Consider the following 27,260-nt stretch of genomic DNA (forward strand, 5'->3'; position numbering starts at 1 on the left):
CTTAAAATTATGCTCAGGGTTAAGTCTTCAGTTTTCTAATCCGGAGGAAAATGACTTATTTTAAAATGCAGTAAAAACACCGCATTCCTTTGGCACAGGATGAAGACCAGCTCAGCTCTTCAGCCGTTGATCATTGTCTATTGTTCTCCAAACAGTAAACCACTATTTCACACCAAGAGACTGTGAGCGGCAGTTCTGGCTGAGTCCTGGGCTTCTCATGAATATGAAGTAAAGGGCTCTGACCCAGAAAGTGGTAGGTAATCTCAAAGAGGAAAAAAAAAAAAAAAAAAAAAAAAGGACAGGTAGGAAGAAAATTAGGTTTTATGTAATTCTACACTCTTGAAATCTCCTGCAGGTTCTGAGCAGGGTAAAATGGGGTCTCGGAAATGTGGAGGCTGCCTAAGTGGTCTGCTGATTCCGCTTGCACTTTGGAGTATAATTGTGAATATATTACTGTATTTCCCAAATGGGCAAACTTCCTATGCATCCAGCAATAAACTCACCAACTACGTGTGGTATTTTGAAGGAATCTGTTTCTCAGGTGTCATGGTAAGTGTGACTTTGGAGACTTGGGATTGCAAAGGGGGATGTTTTTACTAAGAATTGTCTTGTTCCTAGCAGAAATGATGAATAATGGAAAAATCATTCTACTAATTCTGGGTTTGGGATTTGGAAGATGGGTGAGGGTAGAGACTGGTAGTCCGTGAGGACTTGGGAGGGCAGCTTTGTTTTCGGTAAGCTGCCCATTTATGTCACTCATGCAATGTAGGAAATTAGTCCTAATGAAAGTTTGTGGGACGCTGGCTTTAGAAATATTATGTCCTCATGAACCCTGTGTGTAGGTTTAAGCTATTTAATTTCCAGTGGCATTGCTCTTTTCCAGAATAGTTTCTATCTGCCCTCACAATTTCTCTAGATTGGAGAGGTATGAAGACCGTGTGGAAATAGAGATTTGGAGATTCAGACAAATTTGCATTCAGATATAAGTTCTGCTATTTGTGTCATGAGATCTTGAGCAAGTTACTCAATGTCTTTGAGCCTCAGTATCCTATTTGGAAAATGGGAGTAATGGCATTTACTTTTTAGGGTAATTGTGGGGATTCAATAAAATCTCATGAATGAAGGGCCCAGGATGGAGGCTGATATGTAGTAGGGAGTCAGTGAATATTGTGATTATAAATACTCGATGATGGGCCACATTATCATTAAATAATCTTATATTTTGCCCCTAGTAATGGAGCATGTTTTTGAAAACTAAATTGAGTTATTTACAGTAAGCATCCATGAGTGTTTTCCTGATGACTTTGTACTCTTTAAAAAAAAACTGACAGTAAATCATGTTGGCAACTTAGAGGAAAAAACACTTTTCCTGACCATGTCATATCTAAAAACAGCACATTGTGCACTGTAAGCTTATCATACTTCCAATAACATAAAAAGAAATGCATTATAATTTATCTCTACATCTTTGTGGGTGTTTATTATGGTATTTGGATAGCTATGATGAAAGGCAGTGTTCGTTTGGTTACTATTTTGAATAGCAAGGTAGTCAACTTTAAAGTATTAACACCCAATGCTATTAAAGTTGCTATGTGATAGGTACATAGTGAGTTTTTGGTGATCAGACTATAAATAGATGCAAGCCATTTGGAGAATATCTTGATATGCTATATTAAGATCCACGAAAATGTCTGAAAATTCATTCTGAGGAAATAATCCATAATAAGGAAATTGATGCACAGATATTTCTGGCAGCAAATAATTAGTAGGAGCACCCTAGCATAGAATTGGCCAAGTAAACTGTGGTGCATTCACTTCATATGGTGATGAAAATTATAATTGCGAAGATGTAATAACATGGAAAGTACATATTATTTGGTGTTAGGCAAAAAAAGATACAGAAAATGTGAATAAATTACGATTGCATCTAAGTAAAATATATACACGTGGTAAAACACTGGGAGTAAATACATAAAAGACATGTGAGGGTGGTGGGATTTGGGGTAATTTTCCTTTAGTATGCTTGAGCCCTGTGTTTCAGTTATTTAGTTATTCAGTTTTTTACAATGAAAAAAAGAAAGGAGTTTCTCTTTCAACACAGGCAATGCCTGTGTTTCTCTTTTGACACAGGGTTCCTGGGTCCAGGTGTAATGATTTCTAATAATATTGGAATGAAGCCTGTTACTATACCTGATGAACAGTGCCTTCTCTCACCATTGTTTCCCTCGATATGTAATTGTAGTAAATGGACCAGTTGTATGGCATCACTAAGATTAAACCAGAATCTACTAAAATCTGTGATACCTAATGGTGTTGAAAGGAGGAGAATATAGGACTCTTTTGTTTATATTCCGTATAAAATTTAAAACTTGGAAAAAGAACTTGTTCTCTATTTTCCATGGTCAAGGAATTCTTGAAAAACATTATTCTTCCTGCATTGAATCCTTTTTGGAGAAAGAAGAGGAATATAGATAAATAAATAAACAGACAAATGAAAGCTGAAGGAATTTGGAAACTGGAAATGTTGAGTACACATAGTAAAATAACGATGAACTCAGCTTCAAAATTCAGTCCTGAACATTGAGAGTGAAGGATAGGTAGAGAATTTTCCAGAAGCAATTCATGGTCCATACCTGCCCAAATCAGGAACTGTAACAATAAAGAAATCTATGTTCTTTCCAGAACTTGAGCCCTTTGCCTAAGATACCAAGAAAGGGAAGTAGAATACATTGAACTCTCCCAGCCTGTTGGCTTGATAAAGACAAAGCACACTTGAAAATTTGAACCTTAGATGGTTTGAATGCTTAGGGAAATTAAACCGACTTTACTTTGAACTAAGACATGTAGTTTCAATTTATTTTCTTTTTTTTTAATTTTTTTCATGTTTGTTTATTTTTGAGAGAGAGAGAGAGAGAGAGGGAGGGAGAGACAGAGAGCATGAGCAGGGGGAGGGGCAGAAACAGAGAGGGAGACAGAATCCAAAGCAGGCTCCAGGCTCTGAGCTGTCAGCACAGAGCCCAATGTGGGGCTTGAACTTACAAACTGTGAATTAGATCATGACCTGAGCAGAAGTCTGACGCTTAACAGATCACCCAGGCATCCCAAGACCTGTAGTTTCAGATTAACTATGCTTCTTACCTGCATTCCCAGAGGGCAGTAAATGGAGAGAGTCTGGCAAACAGCAAAGTCTGGTGAATGATTTTCCTTTGACCTCCACAACCGAGTCAGCGAGAAATGTGGGTTTGCTGCCCAGGGTGGTATTCCTATGTCCATACCATTTACTGCTTAATCATTAACTTTTGATGACTGATAATCAGGATAATAATAGCTATCATTTATCAATCACTTACTATAAATCAAGCACTATGTTCAAAATTTTACATACATTACCTCATAACAACCCAAAGAAGTGAGTCTCCAAAACCATTTTATAGGGAAGGACTCTCAAATTTGCACCGCTAGAAAATGGCAGACCTGGGATTCGAACCTGGGTCCCCTTGGCCCCAGAGTCCCTACTCTAAATCACTGTGCTCTGATTATGACTAGTATTCCATTTCTGATATCTCCTCTCTTTCCTACTACAGATGCTTATAGTAGCAGCAGTTCTTCTTGTACTGGAGAATGATAATAACTGTAAATGTTGCCAGAGTGAAAACTGCAGCAAAAAATACATGGTAAGAGCAATAGTACTTTGAGGATGGTTGAGGGAGCCCTGGCTCACTCAGACACATGGAAATATTGACACTATTATACCCTCTCCATGCTCCTTTCAATTCAGAGCCCAAGAGTTTCCTCAAAAAAATTATCTTTCATTTTGTTTACAGTCTTTCCTCCACCTTTGCCCTGCTGATGTTCTTCCAGAAGTTCAGGATTTAAAGATACACAAAATTAGAAAATAATACTACCTTTTCCTAACTGGGTTTCTGTGAGTTTATTTTTTTTCCCTTTTCTACTTCATTGAGGACAAATTTGCATAAAATAAATAGCATCCATTAAAATTGTACATTACTATGAGTTTTGACAGCCAAATACACTCATGAAACCACCATCACCATCAAGACACAGAACACTTCGCATCAGCCCCAAGAGACTCACCTTTGATCTGCTTTATATCATAATTAGCTTGCACTCAATGTAAATAGAATCATGCAGTATCTGTCTCTTGTATCTGGCTTCTTTCAGCATAATGATTAGATTTATCCACGTGTTAGGTATATGTGATGTATGTTTTTTGAACTCGGTCTTTAAAAATAATTGAAATAAAATCAAGAGAGAATAATACAACCAAATTTTCTAAGCCTGTGTTCAACAGGCAGGTGCTAGGCTCCTACATTTCCGTCATTGTTCTTCTCTTCCTCAAGGTTAGCTTTGAATCTTATTTGCACAGCACTTTATTACACTTATTTGCAAGCACTTTTTAATACTTATCCAGTGAATTAGATGATTGTTATCCATACTTTCTATGAGTTATCTGTGGCTCAAAGGGAACATGTGATGTATTAACTAAAAAGAACTTTACTAGAGGCCTGGCAGGCATATCTTGCAATGGCAGTTGCCCACCTTGGCTGAACATTGCAATCATCTGAGGGCTTGGAGTTGGAATCCCACCTCCAGACACCCTGACCTAGTTGGTCCGAGGTGCAATCAGATTTTAATGTGCAGTCAAGATGGCATGGCCGGCTTTCTTTGACAGATGCCTTTGGATGACTAAAGTAGCTGCTAAATTTAGAACTGTGCTCCTGGTGAAGAAGAATTGAAAACTTGAAATGCACTCTGTGCACGTGCATGCACATATGCACTGTGTGTATGTGTTTTCTTAACCAACTGACTCGGCATCCCCCTGTAGCTGCTGGTATTATGCTTATGGAAACGCTTGCAAAATGGCTTAGGTGAAGCAGTAGATTCAGGTAAACATTAACCTATGATACTCAGGGAATCTCTAGAAAACAAACCATGTGCCATTAAGTTTGTAATAAAAATAAATGTGTCCATTTTGCCTTGACTCACTTTTAGCATTTCTGGCACAAATGGATGCTATAAACAGTGTGGAGTCTGGACAAGGTCTTAAAATGAAATTGAATGAGATGACTGGCATCTCAAAGGGAAGAGCAGGGGGAAGGGAGGAAGCATTCCCTGGATTCTCTGCTTAGCTCTTTCAAGGTAGGCTCTCAAATAGGGTCCCAGTTTATATGCCCCCGGGAGTCAATACCTGATGGAAAAGAAAGAAGTTAGCCTGGTAGCCATTAGAGCAAGATTTCTGTTTAAGGAAGAGAGGAAGCTGCTACTGAAGTCCAGCCAAAGTTATCACGACAACACTGGGCAACGTTTCTCCGTTGTCAATAGAAAGTAGAAATACAGAGTTTTATGTAAAACTTCTCAGTTATGTTGGTAATTAATTGTCATTTAAATTAAATAAAGCACATCTTGCAGGCTAAATGTGAGTTTGCACCAGTTTGCAACTGCTAAAGTTCTGTGATGGAAATTGATTCACTTTACAGTGGAGAAAAAGTTTTCCTCAAGTTTCCTTCCTCCTTAACAAAAACATACCTCCATTACTCTTTATTTATTAACCAAAACACATGCCTTTTTTTAAAAACAAAATAAAACACATCCTTCCTTTTTTGGATACAGAGTTGTATACTATTACTTATAGTAGTTTTGTTTTTTTCGTGGTTTTAATTACATATATTCACTAGAATTCTTAACTCTTAGAAACCTTAATTGCAAGGGAAAACCAGGAAGTAAGCAATTGTGAAGTGTTGTATATCAACATTCAGTTGATTGGCAAATTCATGAATATGCTATTTCATAATTCCTTTTTTTAATTTTTTAATTTTTAATTTTTTAATTTTTAATTTTTTAATTTTTTTTAATTTTTAATTTTTTTAAAAAAATTTTTTTTCAACGTTTATTTATTTCTGGGACAGAGAGAGACAGAGCATGAACGGGGGAGGGGCAGAGAGAGAGGGAGACACAGAATCGGAAACAGGCTCCAGGCTCTGAGCCATCAGCCCAGAGCCCGACGCGGGGCTCGAACTCACGGACGGCGAGATCGTGACCTGGCTGAAGTCGGACGCTTAACTGACTGCGCCACCCAGGCGCCCCTAATTTTTAATTTTTAAATTTTTAATTGTTTCCTTTTTTAATTGTTTGCCATTAATAAAACATATGCTTTGATTTTTATTTTATTCTATCTTTGGCAAATGGCTGTCATAAACTTGTGGTCGTGATTTGATTAGCATTATTTTTTTTAATTTAATTAATTTTTTAAAATTTATATCGAAGTTAGTTAGCATATAGTGCAATAAAGATTTCAGGGTAGATTCCTTAATGCCCCTTACCCGTTTAAACCCTTCCCCCTCCCACAACCCCTCCAGTAACCCTCTGTTTGTTCTCCATATTTAAGAGTCTCTTCTGTTTTGTCCCCCTCCCTGTCTTTATATTATTTTTGCTTCCTTTCCCTTATGTTCATCTGTTTTGTATCTTAAAGTCCTTGTATAAGTGAAGTCATATGATACTTGTCTTTCTCTGACTGATTTCACTTAGCATAATACCCCCTAGTTCCAACAACATAGTTGTAAATGGCAAGATTGTATTCTTTTTGATTGCCAAGAAATACTCCATTGTGTATATATACTACCTCTTCTTCATCCATTCATCCGTTCGATGGACATTTGGGCTCTTTCCATACTTTGGCTATTGTTGATAGTGTTGCTATAAACATGGGGGTGCATGTGTCCCTTCAAAACATCACACCTGTATCCTTTGGATAAATACCTAGTAGTGCAATTGCTGGGTCATAGGGTTGGTCTATTTTTAATTTTTTGAGGAACCTCCATACTATTTTCCAGAGCGACTGGACCAATTTGCATTCCCACCAGCAGGGCAAAAGAAATCCTCTTTCTCCGCATCCTTGCCAACATCTGTGGTTGCCTGGGTTGTTAATGTTAGCCATTCTGATAGGTGTGAGGTGGTATCTCATTGTGGTGTTGATTTATATTTCCCTGATGATGAATGATGTGGACCATTTTTACATGTGTCAGTTGGCCATCTGGATGTCTTCTTTGGAGAAGTGTCTACTTATGTCTTTTGCCCATTTCCTCACTGGATTATTTGATTTTTGGGTGTTGAGTTCAAGAAGTTCTTTATAGATTTCAGATACTAACCCTTTATCTGATATGTTGTTTGCAAATATCTTCTCTCATTCCGTCGGTTGCTTTCTAGTTATGCTGATTGTTTCCTTCGCTGTGCAGGTTTTTATTTTGATGAGGTCCCAATAGTTCACTTTTGCTTTTGTTTCCCTTGCCTCTGGAGATGTGTTGAGTAAGAAGTTCCTACAGCCAAAAAGAGGTTTTTGCCTGCTTTCTCCTTGAGGGTTCTGATGGCTTCCTGTCTTACATTTAGGTCTTTCGCCAATTTTGAGTTTACTTTTGTGTATGGTGTAAGAAAGTGGTCCAGGTTCATTCTTCTGCATGTCACTGTCCAGTTTTCCCAGTCCTACTTGCTGAAGAGACTGTATTTATTCCATTGGATATTCTTTCCTGCTTTGTCAAAGATTAGTTGGCCATACGTTTGTGGGTCCATTTCTGGGTTCTCTATTCTGTTCCATTGATCTGAGTGTCTGTTTTTGTGCCCGTACCATACTGTCTTGATGATTACAGCTTTGTAATACATCTTGAAGTAAGGGACTGTGATGCCTCCTGCTTTGGTTTTCTTTTTCAAGATTGCTTTGGCTATTTGGGTCTTTTCTGGTTCCATACAAATTTTAGGATTATTTGTTCTAGCTCTGTGAAGAATGCTGGTGTTATTTTGATAGGGATTGCATTGAATATGTAGATTGCTTTGGGTAGTATTGACATTTTAACAATATTTGTTCTTCCTATTCAGAAGCATGGAATCTTTTTCCATTTTTTTGTGTCTTCTTCAATTTCTTTCATAAGCTTTCTATAGTGTTTCAGTGTATAGATTTTCCACCTCTTTGGTTAGATTTATTCCTAGGTATTTTATGGTCTTTTGTGCAACTGTAAATGGGATTGATTCCTTGATTTCTCTTTCTGTTGCTTCATTATTGGTGCATAGGAACGCAACCAATTTCTGTACATTGATTTTATATCCTTAAAACTTTGCTGAATTCAAGGATCAGGTCTAGTAGTTTTTTGGTGGCATTTTTTGGATTTTCTATATTAGAGTATCATGTCATCTTGGAAGGGTGAAAGTTTGACCTCCTCCTGGCCGATTTAGATGCCTTTTATTTCTTTGTGTTGTCTGATTGCTGAGGCTAAGACTTCCAATATTGTGTTGAATAACAATGGTGAGAGTGGACATCCCTGTGTTGCTCCTGACCTTAGGGGGAAAGCGCTCAGTTTTTCCCTATTGAGGATGATATTAGCATTGGGTCTTTCATGTATGGCTTTTATGATCTTGAGGTATGATCCTTCTACCCCTTCTTTCTTAAAAGTTTTTTATCAAGAAAGGATGCTGTATTTTGTTAAATGCTTTCTCTGCATCTTTTGAGAGGATCATGTGTTTCTTGTCCTTTCTTTTATTGATGTGATGAATCACATTGATTGTTTTGCAGATATTGAACCAGCCCTGCATCCCAGGTATAAATTCCACTTGGTTGTGGGATTTTTTTAATGTATTGTTGGAGCCAGTTGGCTAATATCTTGTTGAGGATTTTTGCATCCATGTTCATCAGGGAAATTGATCTATAGTTCTCCTTTTTAGTGGGGTCTGTGTCTGGTTTTGGAATCAAGGTAATGCTGGCTTCATAGAAAGAGTTTGGAAATTTTCCTTCCATTTCTATTTTTGGAACAGCTTCAAGAGAATAGGTGTTAACTCATCCTTAAATATTTAGTAGAATTCCCCTGGAAAGCCATCTGGCCCTGGACTCTTGTTTTATGGGAGATTTTTGATTACTAATCGATTTCTTTACTGGTTATGGGTCTGGCCAAATTTTCTATTTCTTCCTGTTTCAGTTTTGGTAGTGTATATGTTTCTAGGAATTTGTCCATTTCTTCCAGATTGCCTACTTATTGGCATATAACTGCTCATAGTATTCTTTTATTATTATTTTTATTTCTGCTGTGTTGGTTGTGATCTCTCCTCTTTCATTCTTGTTTTTATTTATTTGGGTCCTTTCTTTTCTCTTTTTGATCAAACTGGCTAGTGGTTTATCAGTTTTGTTAATTCTTTCAAAGAACAAGCTCCTGGTTTCATTGATCTGTTCTGGGTTTGTTTGTTTGTTTGTTTGTTTGTTTTTGTTTTGATAGCATTGGTTTCTGCTGTAATCTTTATTATTTCCTGACTTCTGCTGGTTTTGGGTTTTATATGCTGTTCTTTTCTCATCTCTTTAAGGTGTAAGGTTACGTTGTGTATGTGAGACCTTTCTTCCTTCTTTAGGAAGACCTGGATTGCTATATACTTCCCTCTTATGACTGCCTTTTTTGTGTCGCATAGGTTTTGGGATGTGGTGTTATCATTTTCATTGGTTTCCATGTACTTTTCAATTTCCTCTTTAATTTCTTGTTTAGCCCATTCTTTCTTTTTTTTTTTTATTTTTTTTTTCAACGTTTATTTTTGGGACAGAGAGAGACAGAGCATGAACGGGGGAGGGGCAGAGAGAGAGGGAGACACAGAATTGGAAACAGGCTCTAGGCTCCGAGCCATCAGCCCAGAGCCCGACGCGGGGCTCGAACTCACGGACCGCGAGATCGTGTCCTGGCTGAAGTCGGACGCTTAACCGACTGCGCCACCCAGGCGCCCCAAGCCCATTCTTTCTTTAGTAGGATGTTCTTTAGTCTCCAAGTATTTGTTATCTTTCCAAACTTTTTCTTGTAGTTGATTTCAAGTTTCACAGCATCGTGGTCTGAAAATATGCATGGTACAATCTCGTTCTTTTTGCATTTGTTGAGGGATGATTTGTGTCCAGTATGTGATCTATTCCGGAGAATGTTCCATGTGCACTGGAGAAAAATGTATATTCCACTGCTTTAGGATGAAATGTTCTGAATATTTCTGTTCAGTCCATCTGGTCCAATGTGTCATTCAAAGCCATTGTTTCCTTGTTGATTTCCTGTTTAGATGATCTGCCCATTGCTATAAGTGGGGTGTTGAAGTCCCCTACTATTATGGTATTATTATCAATGAGTTTCTTCATGTTTGTGATTAATTGATGTATATATTTGGGTGTGCCACATTTGGAGCATAAATATTTACAATTTTTAGGTTTTCTTGGTGGCTAGACCCCTTAACTATGATATAATATCCTTCTTCATCTTTTGTTACACTGTTTATTTTAAAGTCTAGATTGTCTGATATAAGTATGGTACTCCGGCTTTCTTTTGTCGACCATTAGCACGATAGATGGTTCTCCATCCCCTTACTTTCAATCTGAAGGTGTCATTAGGTCTAAAGTGGCTCTCTTGTAAACAGCATATAAATGGATCTTGTTTTCTTTTGCATTCTGTTACCCTATGTCTTTTAACTGGAGCATTTAGTCCATTGATGTTTAGAGTGAGTACTGAAAGATATGAATTTATTGCCATTATGATGCTTGTAGAGTTGGAGTTTCTGGTGGTGTTCTCTGGTCCTTTCTAGTCTTTGTTGCTTTGGTCTTTTTTTCTTTTCCTATCCTTTCTTTTCTTTTCTTTTCTTTTCTTTTCTTTTCTTTTCTTTCTTTCTTTCTTTCTTTCTTTCTTTCTTTCTTTCTTTCTTTTCTGTCTTCTCTCCCCTCAGAGATTCACCCTTAAATTTTCTTTCAGGGCTGGTTTAGTGGCCATGAACTCCTTTAATTTTCATTTGTCTGGGAAACTTTTAATCTCTCCTTCTCTTTGGAATTACATCCTTGCTAGAGAAAGAATTCTTGGCTGAATATTTTTCCGATTCAGCACATTGAATATATCCTGCCCCTCCTTTCTGGCTTGCCAAGTTTCTGTGGATAGGTCTGCTGCAAACCTGATCTGTCTTCCCTTGTAGATTAAGGACTTTTTTCCCTTTGCTGCTTTCATGATTCTTTCCTTGCCTGAGTCTTTTGTAAATTTGACTATGATATGCCTTGCTGATGATCTTTTTTGTTGAATCTTATGGGAGTCCTCTGTGCTTCCTGGATTTTGATGTCTGTCTTTCCCCAGGTTAGGAAAGTTTTCTGCTATGATTTGCTCACATAACCTTTCTACCCCTTTTTCTCTTCATCTTCTGTTACCCCTGTGATTCTGATGATGTTCCTTTCTAATGAGTCACTGATTTCTCTAATTGTCAAATCGTGCTCTTTTGCCTTAGTCTCCCTCTTTTTTCCACTTCATTGTTCTCCATAAGTTTGTCCTCTATATCACTGTTTCACTGTTCTGCCTCATGCATCCTGCTGCTGTGGCATCCATTCGAGATTACAGCTCGCTTATAGCATTTTTTTTATTTCATCCTGACTAGATTTTACTTCTTTTGTCACTGTAGACAGGGATTTTAATCTGTTTTTGACCCCAGCTAGTATTCTTATTGTTGTGATTCTAAATTCTGGTTCAGACATCTTGCTTGTATCTGTGTTGGTTAAGTGCCTGGCTGCCGTTTCTTCCTGCTCTTTCTTTTGGGATGAATTCCTTCATTTCATCATTTTGAAGGGAGAAAAGGAATTAATAAGGTAAAAAAATAAAATTAAAAATTAAAAACACCTCCCCCACACACACAGAAAAGAATCAAATAAACAATGTTAGATCTTAGGTGTGTTTTGGTCTGGTTTTTAAAAGGAGTTTTAGGGGCGCCTGGGTGGCGCAGTCGGTTAAGCGTCCGACTTCAGCCAGGTCACGATCTCGCGGTCCGTGAGTTCGAGCCCCGCGTCAGGCTCTGGGCTGATGGCTCAGAGCCTGGAGCCTGTTTCCAATTCTGTGTCTCCCTCTCTCTCTGCCCCTCCCCCGTTCATGCTCTGTCTCTCTCTCTGTCCCAAAAATAAATAAAACGTTGAAAAAAAAAATTAAAAAAAAAAAAAAAAAGGAGTTTTATCGATTAGAGAAAAAAGGGGGTGGGGGGAGGAAAACGTTTGAAAATTTGAAAAAAATGAATACACTGAAAGAAAATGAAATGATGGAAGTAAAATAGAATTTGAAAAATTCACAAAAAAGTAAAGAATACAGTGAAAAAAAATAAAGAAAAATATATTTTTTTAATTTTTTTTTCAACGTTTTTTATTTTATTTTTGGGACAGAGAGAGACAGAGCATGAACGGGGGAGGGGCAGAGAGAGAGGGAAACACAGAATCGGAAACAGGCTCCAGGCTCTGAGCCATCAGCCCAGAGCCCGACGCGGGGCTCGAACTCACGGACCGCGAGATCGTGACCTGGCTGAAGTCGGACGCTTAACCGACTGCGCCACCCAGGTGCCCCTAAAGAAAAATATTTTTAATGAAATTAAAAATAAAAATTTTTTTTTCTCTTTCTGTATTCAAGAAAAAGAAAACAAATGAAAAAGAGAAAAAAAAAAACGAATAGATGGACCAGTGAACATACTGAAATGCAATTGAAATTGCATTGTTTTCCCCTAGAAGTCAAACTATGAAGCAATTTATAGTCCATGAACTAAGCAGGCAGAGAGATTTGTGTTCCTGAAGAGAGAGGTTTGCCCAGTTGTGTGGGGCTTAGTATAATGGCTCCATCCTCCACTAGATGGCGCTGCTTAGCTTACTGGGGTGGATTGTTGTCGTGGCGCTTGTAAGTGTATATGCCCATGCGCGGGAGAGGTGAAAATGGCATCACCCAGCTACCCAGCCTTTGGGGAGAAGTCTGTTCTCCTCGATCAGCAATCGCGCACCTGTCCTTTGTCTCTGGCTTCCATTCACTCCCCGCTTTTACACTGTCCGTAACCAAGCGCGGTCAGGTTGCCAGGAGGCACCTCCCTCCTGAATTTTATCTCAGATGCAGCTGTGTCTCCCGACACCTCACTTCTGAGGGACTGTGGCTTTGACCTGCTCAGACCTTCTGGGGGAGCATTCATGGAGCAATGGCCAGGTGCCGACCCCACCCAGGAACGTTCATGGACCATGCTTCTGCCAATGCCCAGAGACTGCAGCTGGGTGCCAGCCCACCCTAGAAAATGTTCACGCAACCGTGTAGCAGCAGAGTTTCAGGGATTATGGAAAATCTCAACACACGGCTGGCACCAGGCTTTAGTGTTAACGACCTTGTTCCAGCACCAGCAAATGTAGTTGCTCTCCAGGGTCTCTGGACCCTTTTGCCTGTGAGGCCACGGGGGAGGGCACACAGCCTCCACCATATGTCCTCCTAGCAGGGGAACCGCCTCTTTTCTGTGGCCTGAGGACCTTGCTCTCTCCTCCTGGGGATTCATCCTTCCCACCAGAGCACCACCTGGTATCCACTGCGGAGTTTCAAACTCTCTGCTCCCCTTGTTTATCGAGTCTTAGTGGAATTTAAACCCTCTCCTTTCTCCTTTCTCCCTTTTTAGTTCAGTCCCTGTGGCTGTTTCCACTTTTTCTCCTGCTGCTTTTCATGGACGATGCTTTTCCCATACTCTCTCCCCCTCCCTCTGGAAGCAAAAACAGCTCCCTGCCCTCCACGGCTTCTATCTCCCCCAGTTCACCTCTCCATGCAGCGTACCTGCTGAGTTCTATGGTTTGGGTTGTGCAGATTGTTGTGTTAAAGCTCAAATCAGTTTTCTAGATGTGCAGGGTGGTTTAGTATTGATCTGTCTGTATTTCATGGATGCAAGATGCAAAAAAAAACTTCCATGCTGTTCCCCCATCTTGGCTCCTCCTCTGCTATTTTATAATATCTAAAGCATATGTTTCCTCATAGTGTGATTTTTCAGTGTGGCACAAGACATTTACCAACAGACCCAAATATCTTTAGTTCCTCCCTAATAGAAAGAGAAAAGTAGGTAAACTTATGTTCAGTAAGCAATGTTTCAGTAACTTATTTTGTTTGCAAGTGATGTACCTATTCAATGAATTACCATCATTTAACTTGACTTAGTGTAACTTTAAGGTTTTAAGTTAGCAAAAAGATTTTGGAAGCTAATTTAAAACCGATGTATTTTATAAAACCTAATCATTATTGAAAAATTCAGTATTAAACTTTTATCACATATGTATTTAACTTGCTCTGAACACTTAGGTCACTTAGATTACTCATGAAGATTTCCTGACACAATAGACAAAGTTACCTATCATTTTAAGTTATTTTCTGGTTGACAAATTTTGTGAATTATATATATATTAGGCAAGCTTCAAACACCATAGAAATGAAACACCTAAAAAGTTGAACATGCATTTTCTCTCTTTCTCTCAACTGCTGTGCTTGACATACATTCAGCAATTTATTTTTACTGTAGGCTTTTGTTTTAGGTTGAATTTATGGTTCTATATTCTTAAACACACAGTAGAGATAACATAAGTTTCTTTGACTAGTAATCCTAGATAGAAAAAAATTGTATGACTGTGTTATGTTTAATGATGACAACTCTAAAGATATGCTTGTTAGGTTTTGTCCCCAACAATTTTTAAACTAGCTTTATTTACCAAGGATTATCCCAGATCTTGTGAACTTAAATTTTTTTTAGATTAGTCTCTGTGTTTCTGAGGGTTTTAAGAATACTTAATTTATATGAGAACTCATTTATCTCTACTCCAATTAGAATAGAACCCTTTTGAGAGATTTTATAAATTGTTTTGGTAATATCATGTGAAGGTAGGAAAATATCACACATCTGTAACATACACATATAGACATAAAGAAACATATAGACAGACACAGAGATTGTACAGCCTTTGTTTTGATACAAAACTCACTAGTTTATAAAAGAGTCCATATTGTGTTTCTGGTAGAAGAAATCATGGCTACCAGCTCAGTTAGCTGTAGCTTTTTACTAACATTTGTGGAGAAGACTGTTAAGATTTTTATCTGCCCTTGACAAATCATTTTATGAAGTCTGCGGACTAGATTTGGGGTGAAGGAATTTCTATAGCAGTTTTTTTTTTAAACTCCTCCCCTACCTCCAGGCCCTCCCTCCCCCACCCCTTCAGTCCCAGGCAATTGTGAGCAGTGTTTTAATTATCTCCTGGGATGTTTACATTTCAAAGACATGGTAAGAGTTATAGCTCCCAGGGATAGAGAATATAGATTCCCTTTCAGAAGGAGTTTGGGGGCATATTTGTCAATTATTAAGAGATCTAGAATAATTACTATTTAGATTTTTTCCTCTTTTACTGAAGCTTGGGGCAATTCTGTTTCCAATGTCCTGATCTTTTACAACATCTATGGACATTTCGAGATGAATAGGTTTGGGAATTGGTAAGGATAGATAGGTGGAACTTTGAATTGCTTTTAGCTTCTAGTTCCATAAAGACTAGATTTGTAGGGCAAGGAGAGTTGGTTTTTAATTACTGAAGGAATTGGGTCACAGCCTGAATGTTATCAAGGGACTGGCCCACCCATCCAACTACATTATCTTCAATTTGCTTCTTTATATCAGGAAGACGAATTTCAACTAAGATGGAAGTAAAAAAATTTCTGTGTTCTAGATTTACAGTGGTGTATCTTTCTAATATTTTCAAAATTATTTCACAAAGCCTTCAGCATCCTTTCTTTCCCTCTGAGGGCCCCATTTCAGCTTAGGAGAGACAGCCTTGATTTTAAGTGTCTATCAGGATCTGAATATGAATTTTCAGTTTGGCCAACTTCTGACCATAGAGCCCCTTAAAAAAATTGTTTCAAATATTTAAACCAAAAGTAAGTCCATCACGTAACTCAAAACCAAAAGTAAGTCTATCAAGTGACTCAAAACCAAAACCAATACTTAACCATGAATATAAAAGATGTCCCCAAAGAGGATGCAAAAGATACAGTCCTCGCAAGATCCAGAACGACTCCCAAAGGTAGCAATAGCAAAGACATAGACACCTCCTCCTGAGAGCTGGTGGACAGTTGGTAGAATGCTAGCCACAAGGGGGGTGCAACCCAATTTCTGTATGGCATATTCTTGGGGGCCCGATCTGACAGTTCGTCATTTCCAAGAACTGACACTTGCCTGCCTGACAGGCAGAAAGCCAAGCCAAGTTCTCAGAACTCAAATAAGAGACAAACAGGAAAGTGATAGCTGTTCCTAGGAGGGAAAGGATCAATAACTAATGGATGACTTGAAACCAGATTTTAACCAGAGTTACAATCCAAAGAACCAATTCTGACTATGTTTTTCTCCTGCCAATCTGAGTCTGAAAAGGAAAAGACTCCTACCACCTTTGCTCGACCAGTCCCCCACAGGCAGAGATCCAAACAACTGACATGGCAAGAATTCTGTGGATTTTGTCAGAGATCCAGGATCTCTAACTGTAGCTCCTGAATTGAGCAAGGTGTCCCTGGCCAGTGTGCCCTGTGTTGGGTGCCAGAAACTGTGGGGGAGAAAAGTTTTACTCAGCTCTCTTACGGTTCCCGGCTCAGTCTGAAAATTAAAACTGACAGATTAACCAGAGAAAGGCATACACATTTTATTAAGATTTTACGTGTACATGGGAGCCTTCACAAGAGAATGAAGACCTGAAGAAGTCAGAGTAGCAAGTTTCTATGCCTTTTACATAAAGAAACAGCAATGAATTTGTGAAGAATTGGTAGGGGCACCTGGGTGGCTCAGTCGGTTGGGCAACTGACTTCGGCTCAGGTCATGATCTCACGGTTTGTGGGTTTGAGCCCCGTGTCGGACTCTGTGCTGATAGCTCAGAGCCTGGAGCCTGCTTCAGATTCTGTGTCTCCCTCTCTCTCTTCCTCCCCTGCTCGTTCTCTGTCTCTCAAAAATAAATAAATGTTTAAAAAAAATTTTTTTAAAGAATTGGCAAGAGTGAGGGGTTTGGGCTAGGGGTAGTAAGTGGTGAAGAAGTAACTAGGAAGATAAGGTTTAGTTTATCAAGGTTTGTTTCTACAGGTTTCTTGGCCCCAAATTCCCTGTCTCTGCTGATAAGAATGTCTTCTGTCCTCCTGGTACAGAGAGGGTAATAAAACATGGCAGTTTTATGACCTGTTTCAGCGAAGAAGGGCAAAGAGGTTGGGAGCGGTCAGAGTGACCATCCTGCTTCCGCCATTTTCTTGAACTCCTTCAGTTTAAGGTATTCACTATGCTAAGGTGCCATGTTTTGGGGGTGATCTGAGCCCTATTAACTTATTGCTTGCTCTTCATTCTTCTGTGGAGCCTCATTTTCTACCAAAATGCTGTAGGTTGTTATCCCTGGAAGCAACTATCAGTTAAATCAAGGTACTTGGAATAATAGATAATATTTTAATTATATTTACACTTTTCAAATAATTTTTATATCCACTCTGTCCTTTAATTTTGAAACAGTCCTGTTACGGAGTTACTATAATCATCTATATCATTTACATTTTATAGAAGCTGAAACTGTAACTCAGAGAGATTCTAATTCTGGATTTATTTTGAGGCTTATCTGGGTTGTGTAATGGTATGCACTCATTAGACTGTAACTTATATATGTACACACACATACGTATTATTCTATGGTTGCCAGTTTCCCCAAATGAAAAAATTCTTCACTGATCTTTCCAGTGAATGTCTTAAGAGCACATTTGGTAAACAAGGAGCTCAATCTTTTCAAAACATCCTTCTTCCTTTTTGGAAGACTGCATCAGTGAATAGGTAAATTTTCTTTATAAAGTGTAACAAACAGTAATCTACTGTTAAAAAAAAGGGTAAGTGTGTTTATCACATCCCATGATGGGGCAACATTCTATTAAAGTCAATATGAAAAATATAATTTGAAAGATATTTTAATCATATGTGAAGACATCAGTGAAATAATACCAAATAGGTAAAAAGCAGAATTGTTCTTTTCTTATGTTTTCTTATATTTTTCTGATTTTCCATAATGAGCATGTATTAATGTTATTAATTGGTAAAATAATGCTAACTTACTTGAAATATATATGATTTGAGATTACTTTTGTTCCAAAAAAATCACAGGGTTGTTTTGCTCAGTTTTCCTGGTTTCAGTTTTTGAGTTTATTGTTAACTAGCTTGGCTGTTCTACTCTCACTTGAAAGCAACATTTCTAAAACTAGATTAAATTGTCTCCCAAACCAAACTACCCTTCTTGGCATCCCTATTTCTGTCCTTTTTGTTCAAGTTCCAAACTCTGGAATTTTTTTTTTCAGTCCATCTCCAGCTACCTATTTCCATCCCAGTGTGTTTTCTTTAGCTCATCTCTTTGTCACCTCAATTTAAAGTTGTCTCCACATGGAATCCTTATCTTGGGCTCTGTCACTTCCAGCTAGCATGCTGTCGCTGCCAGAGCCATCTTTCAAAATTATGTATTTGCTCACGTCACTTCCTTGCTCAAAAACCAAGTACATGGCTTGTTGGAAAAAGAGCTATTCTGGGTCTTTATCAATTCAAAATGAACTTGGTACATTTTGTTTCAGGAAGCAAGGAGGTGCTCAAGGAATGATAGGGGTATCTCAAAGGGTACAGGAATTGACTTAATAAGATGTTCCCACTGCCATACTTGGACCAAATGAGCATCTAAAAGAATAATAACAGTTATGAATTAAACACATTGAATTAGAAAATCCATGAGTCCACAATAATAGGAGGTTAAAAATGCAGAAGAAACGATAGAATTAGAGAAGCAGCACCCTGCAATCAATCACTGTGATAACTGGTAATCAGTGGATATGAGGATCATCAGTGGATGGTAAATCCATTAGTTGAAATGTCCTTAGGGAATAGCATATGACACAGTCTCAAAGTATTACCGCACAAATTACTAGTTGCAAGGTGGCATATGTTTATAGATCTGAAAAACATCACCTTAACCAACAGATCAAAAGCATCACCAATTGTAGTGAGAGGCCCATAATGTATGCACATCCATTAGGTGTTCTTGACAAAATGTTGAACCTAAGTTTGGTTGTGAGGAAGCAATCAGAAAACCCCAGGTTGTGGGACATTCTGTAAGGCAACTTGCTGGTATTCTTCAAAAACAGTTTAATATTCTAAAAAACTAAAAGGCAGCAAGACTAGTGTAGATTAAAGGAAACTAAAGAGATGTAACCCTGTGTGTAAATTTTCATTGGGTCCTGTACAAAAAAGTAAAAAACAGTTGCAGAATAGTAGAATATCTTTATTTTGGGGAGATATGTACTGATGTGTTTAGGTGTGAGATATCACAATATCCACAACCTATTTTCAAGGGGTAAAGCAACAAAAATGTGTAAATAAATAAATATATGTGCATGTATATGTGCATATACATACAGAAAAAGGGAGAGCAAGCAAAAATGGTAAAATATTCACAGAAGGTGAGTCTAGATAAAGAGTATACAGAGGTATATTGACTATGCATTCAGCCTTTTGGTAGATTAAAAAAAATTAATGAAATGCCACTGGATATAACAAGTTGCGCTCATTTTGTAAGCAACTCAAGGGCTGAGTCATGTCCAATAACCTCATTTCCCCAGCATTAGCACCCCATGTCAATCTGGTCTTCATAAACTTCTCCCCTCTGATGCTTGATAGGAGCCCTCCCTTAGGTCAGACCAGTCTACTTGCGCTTACAACTCTGCTTGTACCCATCCGCCTATGAATACTGCTCATTCTCTCTACTTGAATGAAAACGTTCTCCTCCTCATCAAGACCATCCTCACCTGAACATAAATATGGTCACCTAGGCTGACACCTGCTGTTTCCCCCTCATATTTATATAAGTGAAGATATTCACATATCATCCTCACATGAGAAAAGCAATGGTCATAGCTTGATTCTTAGAGAACCCACCCTACCTAGAAAATAACGTCTTCAATAAAGAAATGTAGGTTGATTGATCACACACCTTCACTGCATTAATGTATGATCATTATTTTGATATCGAAATTCCATAAGAAAGGAACAAATTTACTAAATTAACTAGTTTCCTCTGTGGAATGCCGAGCAAAAAGTCATTTTAAAAACTTATTTGAAACATTAGGTGCTTTTGAATTAAGTGTTTCCATTTTTATGTGGGCATTTGGTATTACACAGTCTGCAGTAGGCATGGATGAGAGGGGAAGGTACCTGTCTGATCATTTATCCACAATATCTCCTTGTCTCATCCTATAGCATTAACCGTCTTCTTCTATGTTTAATTTAGACACTGCTGTCAATGATTTTTTCTTCCCTTGGAATTGCTTTCTCTGGATACTGCCTGGTCATATCTGCTCTGGGCCTTGTTCAGGGTCCATACTGCCGCACTCTCGATGGCTGGGAGTACGCCTTTGAAGGCACTGCTGGACGGTAAGGAATAATTCTCCAAATCAAGAGGCTCAGAAAACCAGAAACACCTGGCTTCATGCTCCTGCTCCCTTTCCATGATAACTTTGGGGTTCCATGTGGGTACGTTAGTGCAGAATTTTCCTATTAGTTTAATAACACACAGACCAATTTCTTCCTTCACAGATCTCTGGTTAGATGGAGGGTTTTTTTTTTGCCAGTCTTTTAATGTCCTATGCATTCACTATTTTGAGGCCGATGTGGAGATATCCAAATGAAAGGTGTGTTTTTCCTGTACTTCAGAACAAAGCTTTGTGGTTATTGTGGTCTGGCAACTGCTGGAGCCTGGGACTTGAGTGGTTCTAGCAACTCAGTCTTGTTTTGTGGCCAATTTGGATGTGTGGTCCGTTACAGATGGGAAGGGGCTTGGCTGGGAAAGAATCACAGTACCCATGGATGGTGTTACCCATGCTATGCCATCAAGGACAACACAGAGATAGAACTGGGCAGGGTGAGCAGCAAAGTGCAGAATGAGATCCAGGGACATGACCAGGTGCAGGAGTTTATGGAGGAGCCAGGAGATTATCTAGCATGTATTGAAGAAGAATCTAGGGCAGTAGCCTTACTTAGAGGGCTGGTGGTTCAGTCAGGTGTTGAGGAACCCAATCCTAGATCGAAGAACACCTCACACTGACATTGAGCCTACCAGCACCTGGTTTATTGACCTGCCAGCACCTGTAGAAATAGCTCTAGAGGAAGCAGGGCCCAGTCGGAGATATAGGAGAGGTTCATTGAATCTCTCCCTGTCTCGTCTTGTGCTCAGAATTCTAATGGTATAAATTGAGGGAGTGTCAGTATCACTCCGTAGGGAAGTTACAGTTTCTTCTCAACACCATGTGACTGGGTCTATTGTTCAAGGCCCACATTCATTTGAATGCTTACATGCTCACCTAGGCCTGCATTGCAAAGCTACTTCTGTGCCCATAGTTGCCTTCATTCATTCTTCCAGTGCCACGTGCTTGAGCAGAGCTCTCTTTCAGGTCAGGGGAACTAGAAAATAACTCTGAGCACTCTTGTGGGACACAAGGGGCTTAGGAAAGGGGACCTAATGTAGAAAGTCCCACTGGGTACAAAAAATCATTTTTTGTGCCATCATCCCCTGAACTTTCCTCCACATCCAAACCAATGAAGACTTCCCCTTCAAAGCAAGAACCTCAGACTTCTCACATGCCTCTCCATTACTCTTTAAAGTTGCCCTTGATAGTCATATTCATCCAATCCCAACTATATACAAATATTTGGAGGTAAAACATCGGCAGCCACGAAGGGAAGTTAAGTCTCTGGTCTCCTAAAGAAATTTCCAAGGCTTGGCAAATTCTGGGTGAAAAAAGTGTTAATGTTGAAATTCTACAAATCAGTTATTGATTTGCACATTTATGCAACAAATATTTATTGAGCACCTACTATGTTCAGGTCTTGAATTAGGTGCTAGAGAGTCAAAGATAAATTACATAGGTTTACTTCCCTCTAGGAGCTCAGACAGACCTTACCGAATAGAACGCTAAGATGGGAGCTTTTTTGTAGCAGAGGGTCTTCAATGCTTATACATCTGGGTTCAAGTCTTCTATATGCTACTTACAAAATCTATGACTTAAACAAATATCCCTAAGCCTCTGTAAATGGGAGATCATGATCATTTCTATCTCATAGAACTCACAATTAAATGGAAGGAAAGCACAAATTAGATTTCATAAATGCTTAAGACATGCCAGCTTTTATTACTAACATCATTACCCTGTGTAATCTTTTATGCCACATGAGGTCCTCCACCTGCCCAGGTGGGGTGGGGTGGGGGGCAGTAGATACAGCCACTGATATGGTGACTGGTAAGGATCCTGAATCAGTTTCATTCAACAGGTATTTGTTGATCTTTGCCATGTACCAGGCACTGCTTTAGGTCTTAGACCTGGCTATTCAGGGGTGCATAAATCACAATGAGGCTCTCAGAGTACACAGTTTAGTGAGGGAATAGATATAGATACAGATAAGATAAAATTACAATATAATAAAGTAAAAGTTGTGATAGAGTCGTATATGGAGGTTGTGGAGGAAAGGACTATCAGAAAAAGTGTCTCTATTCCTTCCAGACCCTGCTAATGCACTTACGAGCCTGTGGTTTACACAAAGAATAAATAGCACCGTAGTCCGGGAGAAAAATCAAAGCCCTGCAAATCGCCTTGCTTAAAAGTGTTGGGTGATCTGTGCATAGCATATACTGGGAACAGTCTAGAGTAAGGATCTTGAAGGGATTAGCTTCCCTAGTGGCTGAGACTGAGTTAAGAGTATGAGGGTGTATGAAATGGGTCTAGGGTAATAGTAACAGAAAATTATATCTGTACCATGCTTTGCAGGCTCCAAAGCATTTTTACACACTTTTCAACAAATATTCATAATAACCCTAGGGTTAGATATATTAAGCCCATTGTCCAAATAAGCCTCTAGAGGTCAGAGATGTAAAGTCTCTTGCTCAAGATCCTACAGATTCAGGAGTTCCATATTGAATACTCTTTGCTACTTGAGACCTAAGGGCCATTAGCAATATCAGGAAATTCTCAGAGTGCTTCTGAGTGTCCTGGAGCATAGAGAGTAGGAAATAAAGAGAGGAAACAGAGAACGAAAGAAATAGAAGAGAAATGGAGGGGGGAGAAGGAAAAACTAAGAGAAGAGAGAAGTCATGGTGGTAGTGTTCCTCAAAATGCAGAATTCATCTCTTTCTACCACAGATGCTAATGCTCAAGGCCACTTGTCCAGTACCCAGGTTGCCTTAGTTGCTGTCTTAAGGAAAAGCATATTGCTGTTGACAAGACATTTATAAACAACTCTGCCATATAAATAGGTTCGATTATTTTTGTTTGGGGAATTTTCTGAGGAGGCCAGTTTTCCACTTTGATTCAGTTGAACAGTGTCACCCTTAGGACAAGTGCTGATAGCCATAGCATATCTGGAAGTGAGCATAAGTCAGCAGGGTAGATTCAGCATGGTTTTAAGATTATCTTCATAGTGGTTTAATTCTCACAATCTAGTGCAAAACTGAACTAACTGAACCTTTCAATCTTTTGCATTCCCACCTCAGAATCTAAATCTCAGCAGCAGTCAAGTAGCAATGTTCTAAAGTCACCCTGTGGACTCCAAACCAGGAACAGTAGTATCACTGGGAACTTAAAAAATCTTGGGGCGCCTGGATGGCTCAGTCAGTTAGGTGTCTGACTCTTGATTTCAGCTCAGGGCATGATTTCATGGTTTGTGAGATCAAATGCTTTGTTGGGCTCTGCTGGGACAGTGTGGAACTCTCTACTTCTCATTGCCCCTCCCCCACTCGCTGCCTTTCACACGTGCACACTCTCTCAAAATAAATAAAAACCAATTAAAAAAAGAAAAAAGAAAAAAGAAAAAGAAATGAAAAATCTTAAGCCCCATCCAGACCTTCCGAATCAGAAATTCTGGGGTGTATCTCTGTAACCTGCATTTTCAGAAGCCCTCCAGATAATCCTGATCTATGCTCAAGTTTGAAAACCAGTTTGAAAGGTCTTTGGGACAGAGTCTAGGAATTTCTAGCAGCATTTACCTTTGCTATTTTGCCACATGTGTGATTTTTGTATCTAGCACAAGCTCAGCTTTGTCTCTGACAGCCCAGGCTAACTTCTGGACTTTTAGGGAAATGAACAATCTTCAACTTTCTTGGTATTGACACATGCTGCCTTTTGTTACTAGTAAACTTATCCATATGTGCTTGCCTTCTAACTGAACTAAAATGGTCTCTGAGGCAGGCATCATGTTTAAATAAGCATAGCCCAATGCTATGCATACTATATATTATATATATATATATATATATATATATATATGTATATATGAATGATTTTTTAAATGTATTAATTCACATTTAATAATATTATGTATTTCAATCATATATATTAATTTCCCAAACAGACCAAACATCTGTGGCCTTCTTGCTTGGACCAATCTTGCTGACCATATCCCTCCTCTCTGTCAGTTTCCTTACAGATTCAAGCATCTGGATTCAGTGCCTGGAACCTGCACATGTAGTGGAGTGGAATATCATTTTATTTTCCATTCTCATAGCACTCAGTGGGCTTCAGGTGATTGTTTGCCTCATCAGAGTAGTCACTCAGTTATCCAAGATACTGTGTGGAAACTATTCAGTCATCATCCAGGTAATAGATCATTAGTGGCACCTGTACGTCTTCCATTTTACCCCCACTGTCCAAGATTCAGTGACTCTTGTTAAATGGTTTTTAGACTCCCATCATTTTCTTTCCCTTCCTACTGCCCTCATCTTTCCTCAAACTTTAATATTTCATTTTTTTTTATATTCCAATGTGTCTCTTGGCTTGCCTATATGAAATGAATCAATGGAATAGTTATAAAATCTGCACCCAGTGTTTAGTGGTGAAAACAGCAGAAGTGTTTTGCATGAGCAACATTTCAGTGTTCTGTGTAGAAATAACCCAAAGCACAGAGAAGTCTTACTGTTTATTGAGAATTTCCCTGTTCATAAGATAACTGAAGGCTCATAACATTATCCCATTGAAATAACTTCTCTTCTGAATGCTGCTACATTAATAAAGAATAACTATTCTTTATTCTGAATCATTAGCAATTGATTTTAAAGGAGAGAAATCTGTTTTTATCCCTTCAAAACTGCTTCTGCTTCATCTACTAAAATACTGATGTTAATTTAGTTTGGTTGAAACTGCTAAAACTACCCGGCAAGTCCCAAGTGAACAGAAATCATGAGTGAGTAATCTTGCGTCTTATTTAAAAATAACGTACACCCTTCCTGGTAGTTTCAAATAGATATTTTCCAAATTCATCATGTTTTGAATATGAACTATAATTTTAAGTTGCTACCTGGATTATGGATCATTAATCAAGCCAAATTTACTACTTTACTCACTTTATTTTTCTTTTTTCATAGCCTGGAATTATTTGAATAAGGACAAGAATGTTTTCCATTATCAAGATATGCCATCTGTTTTTCTCATATCTACTGTATAGACTTAAGGGCAATATTCCAGTGATGATGTTTTCTCCATTTGGTGTTTGTTGTGCCTGCTTATGAAATTTACATTCCTCACTGAATGTGCCAACTATGCTACCTTTCCATTTAGAATATTTTTCTAAGCAATATGTGTCAGGATCTTCAGAAATGTTTATACCCTTTGGTCAAACAAATCCATTTCCAATAATCCATACTATGGAAATAAATAAAACTTTATGGAAATATAAATAATACAACATTATTTAATATTCTGGAAAATTAGAAATATCCAACAGTCTAACTTTAGGGGAAGAATTAAATAAAGAGTAGTATATTAGTTGTAATATTATAAAGTCATTACAAAATATGTCACACAATCATTACAAATTACATTGTTGAGATTATGAATACTGTTAATTTACAAAACAGATTACAAATTCATGTTTATAGTATACGTATAACCACCTAAACACCAAATAATCAAAATTTACAATAAAAACTAAATCTAGAAGGATTTTCAGAAAAATGTCAGCTGTCATTGACTTGGATCATAGGTGACCCTTCCTACTTTTCTATATTTTCCAAATTTTCTTTATTATGTTTTATCATTAAAATACATTTTTAAAACTCATATTTTTACTATTAAGATTTTTTGCTTTTTTCTGTTTAAAGATACTGCATTTTTCATGTTTTCCTACCTTGAGTATCTATAATATATCATAAAGTAGTACTTAATGTTCAGTAAGGAAAGTAGTGAGGTAGAAAAGACAAAAAAAGTTTTATATAAGCCTATGTAATCTTACTGAGCTGTTAGCCTAATTTTCTCATTCCTGATGATGAGTGTGGTGGGCTACAAGAGGTAGCCTTGAAATAAATGATCAGTTGAGGATATGCTCAGTGGGTTAAAGAAAGTGACCATTGATCAGTTGATACCTATATTATGGGCAGTTACCACTACTTGCATTTATAGAAAAAAAATTAAGTAAAACATTTAGAAACTTTCTACCTATACTTACCATGACTTCTTGGAGAACAGCAACCATGTTTTATATTTCCCATCATCCATAGGACATAGCATAAAGTGGGCATAGTAGACACTCAGTGTTGAATATTCATGTCAGGCCCTTCTGCCCTTCATCGTTGCTCTGCTGAACACCTGTCTCCAACATAGGCCCACCAGGCCATAACACTTCTGCCACTTGCCCATTGCTCTCCTCCATGAACACTGTCAACAATACTCTGTCAACACTTGCTCTGTGCCAAAGCTGGGCAGTAGCCTGGGGCAAAGGGGAAAATGCTTCTCTCTTTGGTGCCTGCTCTGCCTACATCCTCCTTTGAGGGCAGCCACCCTGTCCACAGCCTTTGCTGATGTAAGTAAGCATCCTGAAAGCAAGCCATATTGTATATCAGATGACCTCCATGCCCTGGACCCAGCAGAAGGAATTGGGATGGGCACCCAAGCCGTGGGCAGCCTGTTGTTACCCTACTAGCTTTGACTGAGCCACGAGTGAAACACTATCCAAATGAGATTGGTGGTCATTCTTGCTTGAGAATCTCAACTAGGAAGCCAAGAATGAAGCAACCCAGTCACTGCTTTCAGGAAAATAATTAAAGGATGAGAAAGGATGCCAAAATACTGAGAGTATCTGATTACTCCACCAAGCCCATAAACTTGTCATATCCAGCACGCTCTTTTCTTAGGTCTCCCAATGACTCCTCAGTCCTCTTGTAAACAGACTTCTGGAAGGTCAACCCCACCAGTTTGTCAGACACGTTCAGACTGTCTCAGTCTTATTCAGATTCAATACAGCATCATACCTTGAGTGGACCATGAGTAGACAGACGTCAGCTGAACGACTCCACCACAGAACTGGAAACATTGTCTAAGAACAGGGGTGCAGCCAAATGCAGTACAGTGTATGTATTATTAAATTATTAACACAGCCAT

The 27,260-nt window shown here is 38.5% G+C and overlaps 1 protein-coding gene across 3 annotated transcripts; it reads left to right on the forward strand.

The window, feature by feature from the left end:
* Positions 1–27,260, forward strand: TM4SF18 (transmembrane 4 L six family member 18). 3 transcript variants are annotated; one of them, XM_045503313.1, is made up of 6 exons: positions 2–253; positions 356–549; positions 3,585–3,674; positions 20,132–20,274; positions 24,305–24,485; positions 27,014–27,260. In XM_045503313.1, exons 2-6 carry the CDS (start codon positions 373–375, stop codon positions 27,023–27,025), a joined length of 603 nt encoding a protein of 200 aa, XP_045359269.1. In that variant the 5' UTR covers positions 2–253; positions 356–372; the 3' UTR covers positions 27,026–27,260. The 3 variants fall into 3 exon arrangements, with proteins under 3 accessions (XP_045359270.1, XP_045359269.1, XP_045359268.1); XM_045503312.1 differs by having other exon boundaries at positions 7–253; positions 25,250–27,260; XM_045503314.1 differs by lacking the exon at positions 3,585–3,674 and having other exon boundaries at positions 1–253; positions 25,250–27,260.

Source organism: Leopardus geoffroyi, chromosome C2 (assembly GCF_018350155.1).
Source record: "Leopardus geoffroyi isolate Oge1 chromosome C2, O.geoffroyi_Oge1_pat1.0, whole genome shotgun sequence".
NCBI classification, from domain to species: domain Eukaryota; kingdom Metazoa; phylum Chordata; class Mammalia; order Carnivora; family Felidae; genus Leopardus; species Leopardus geoffroyi.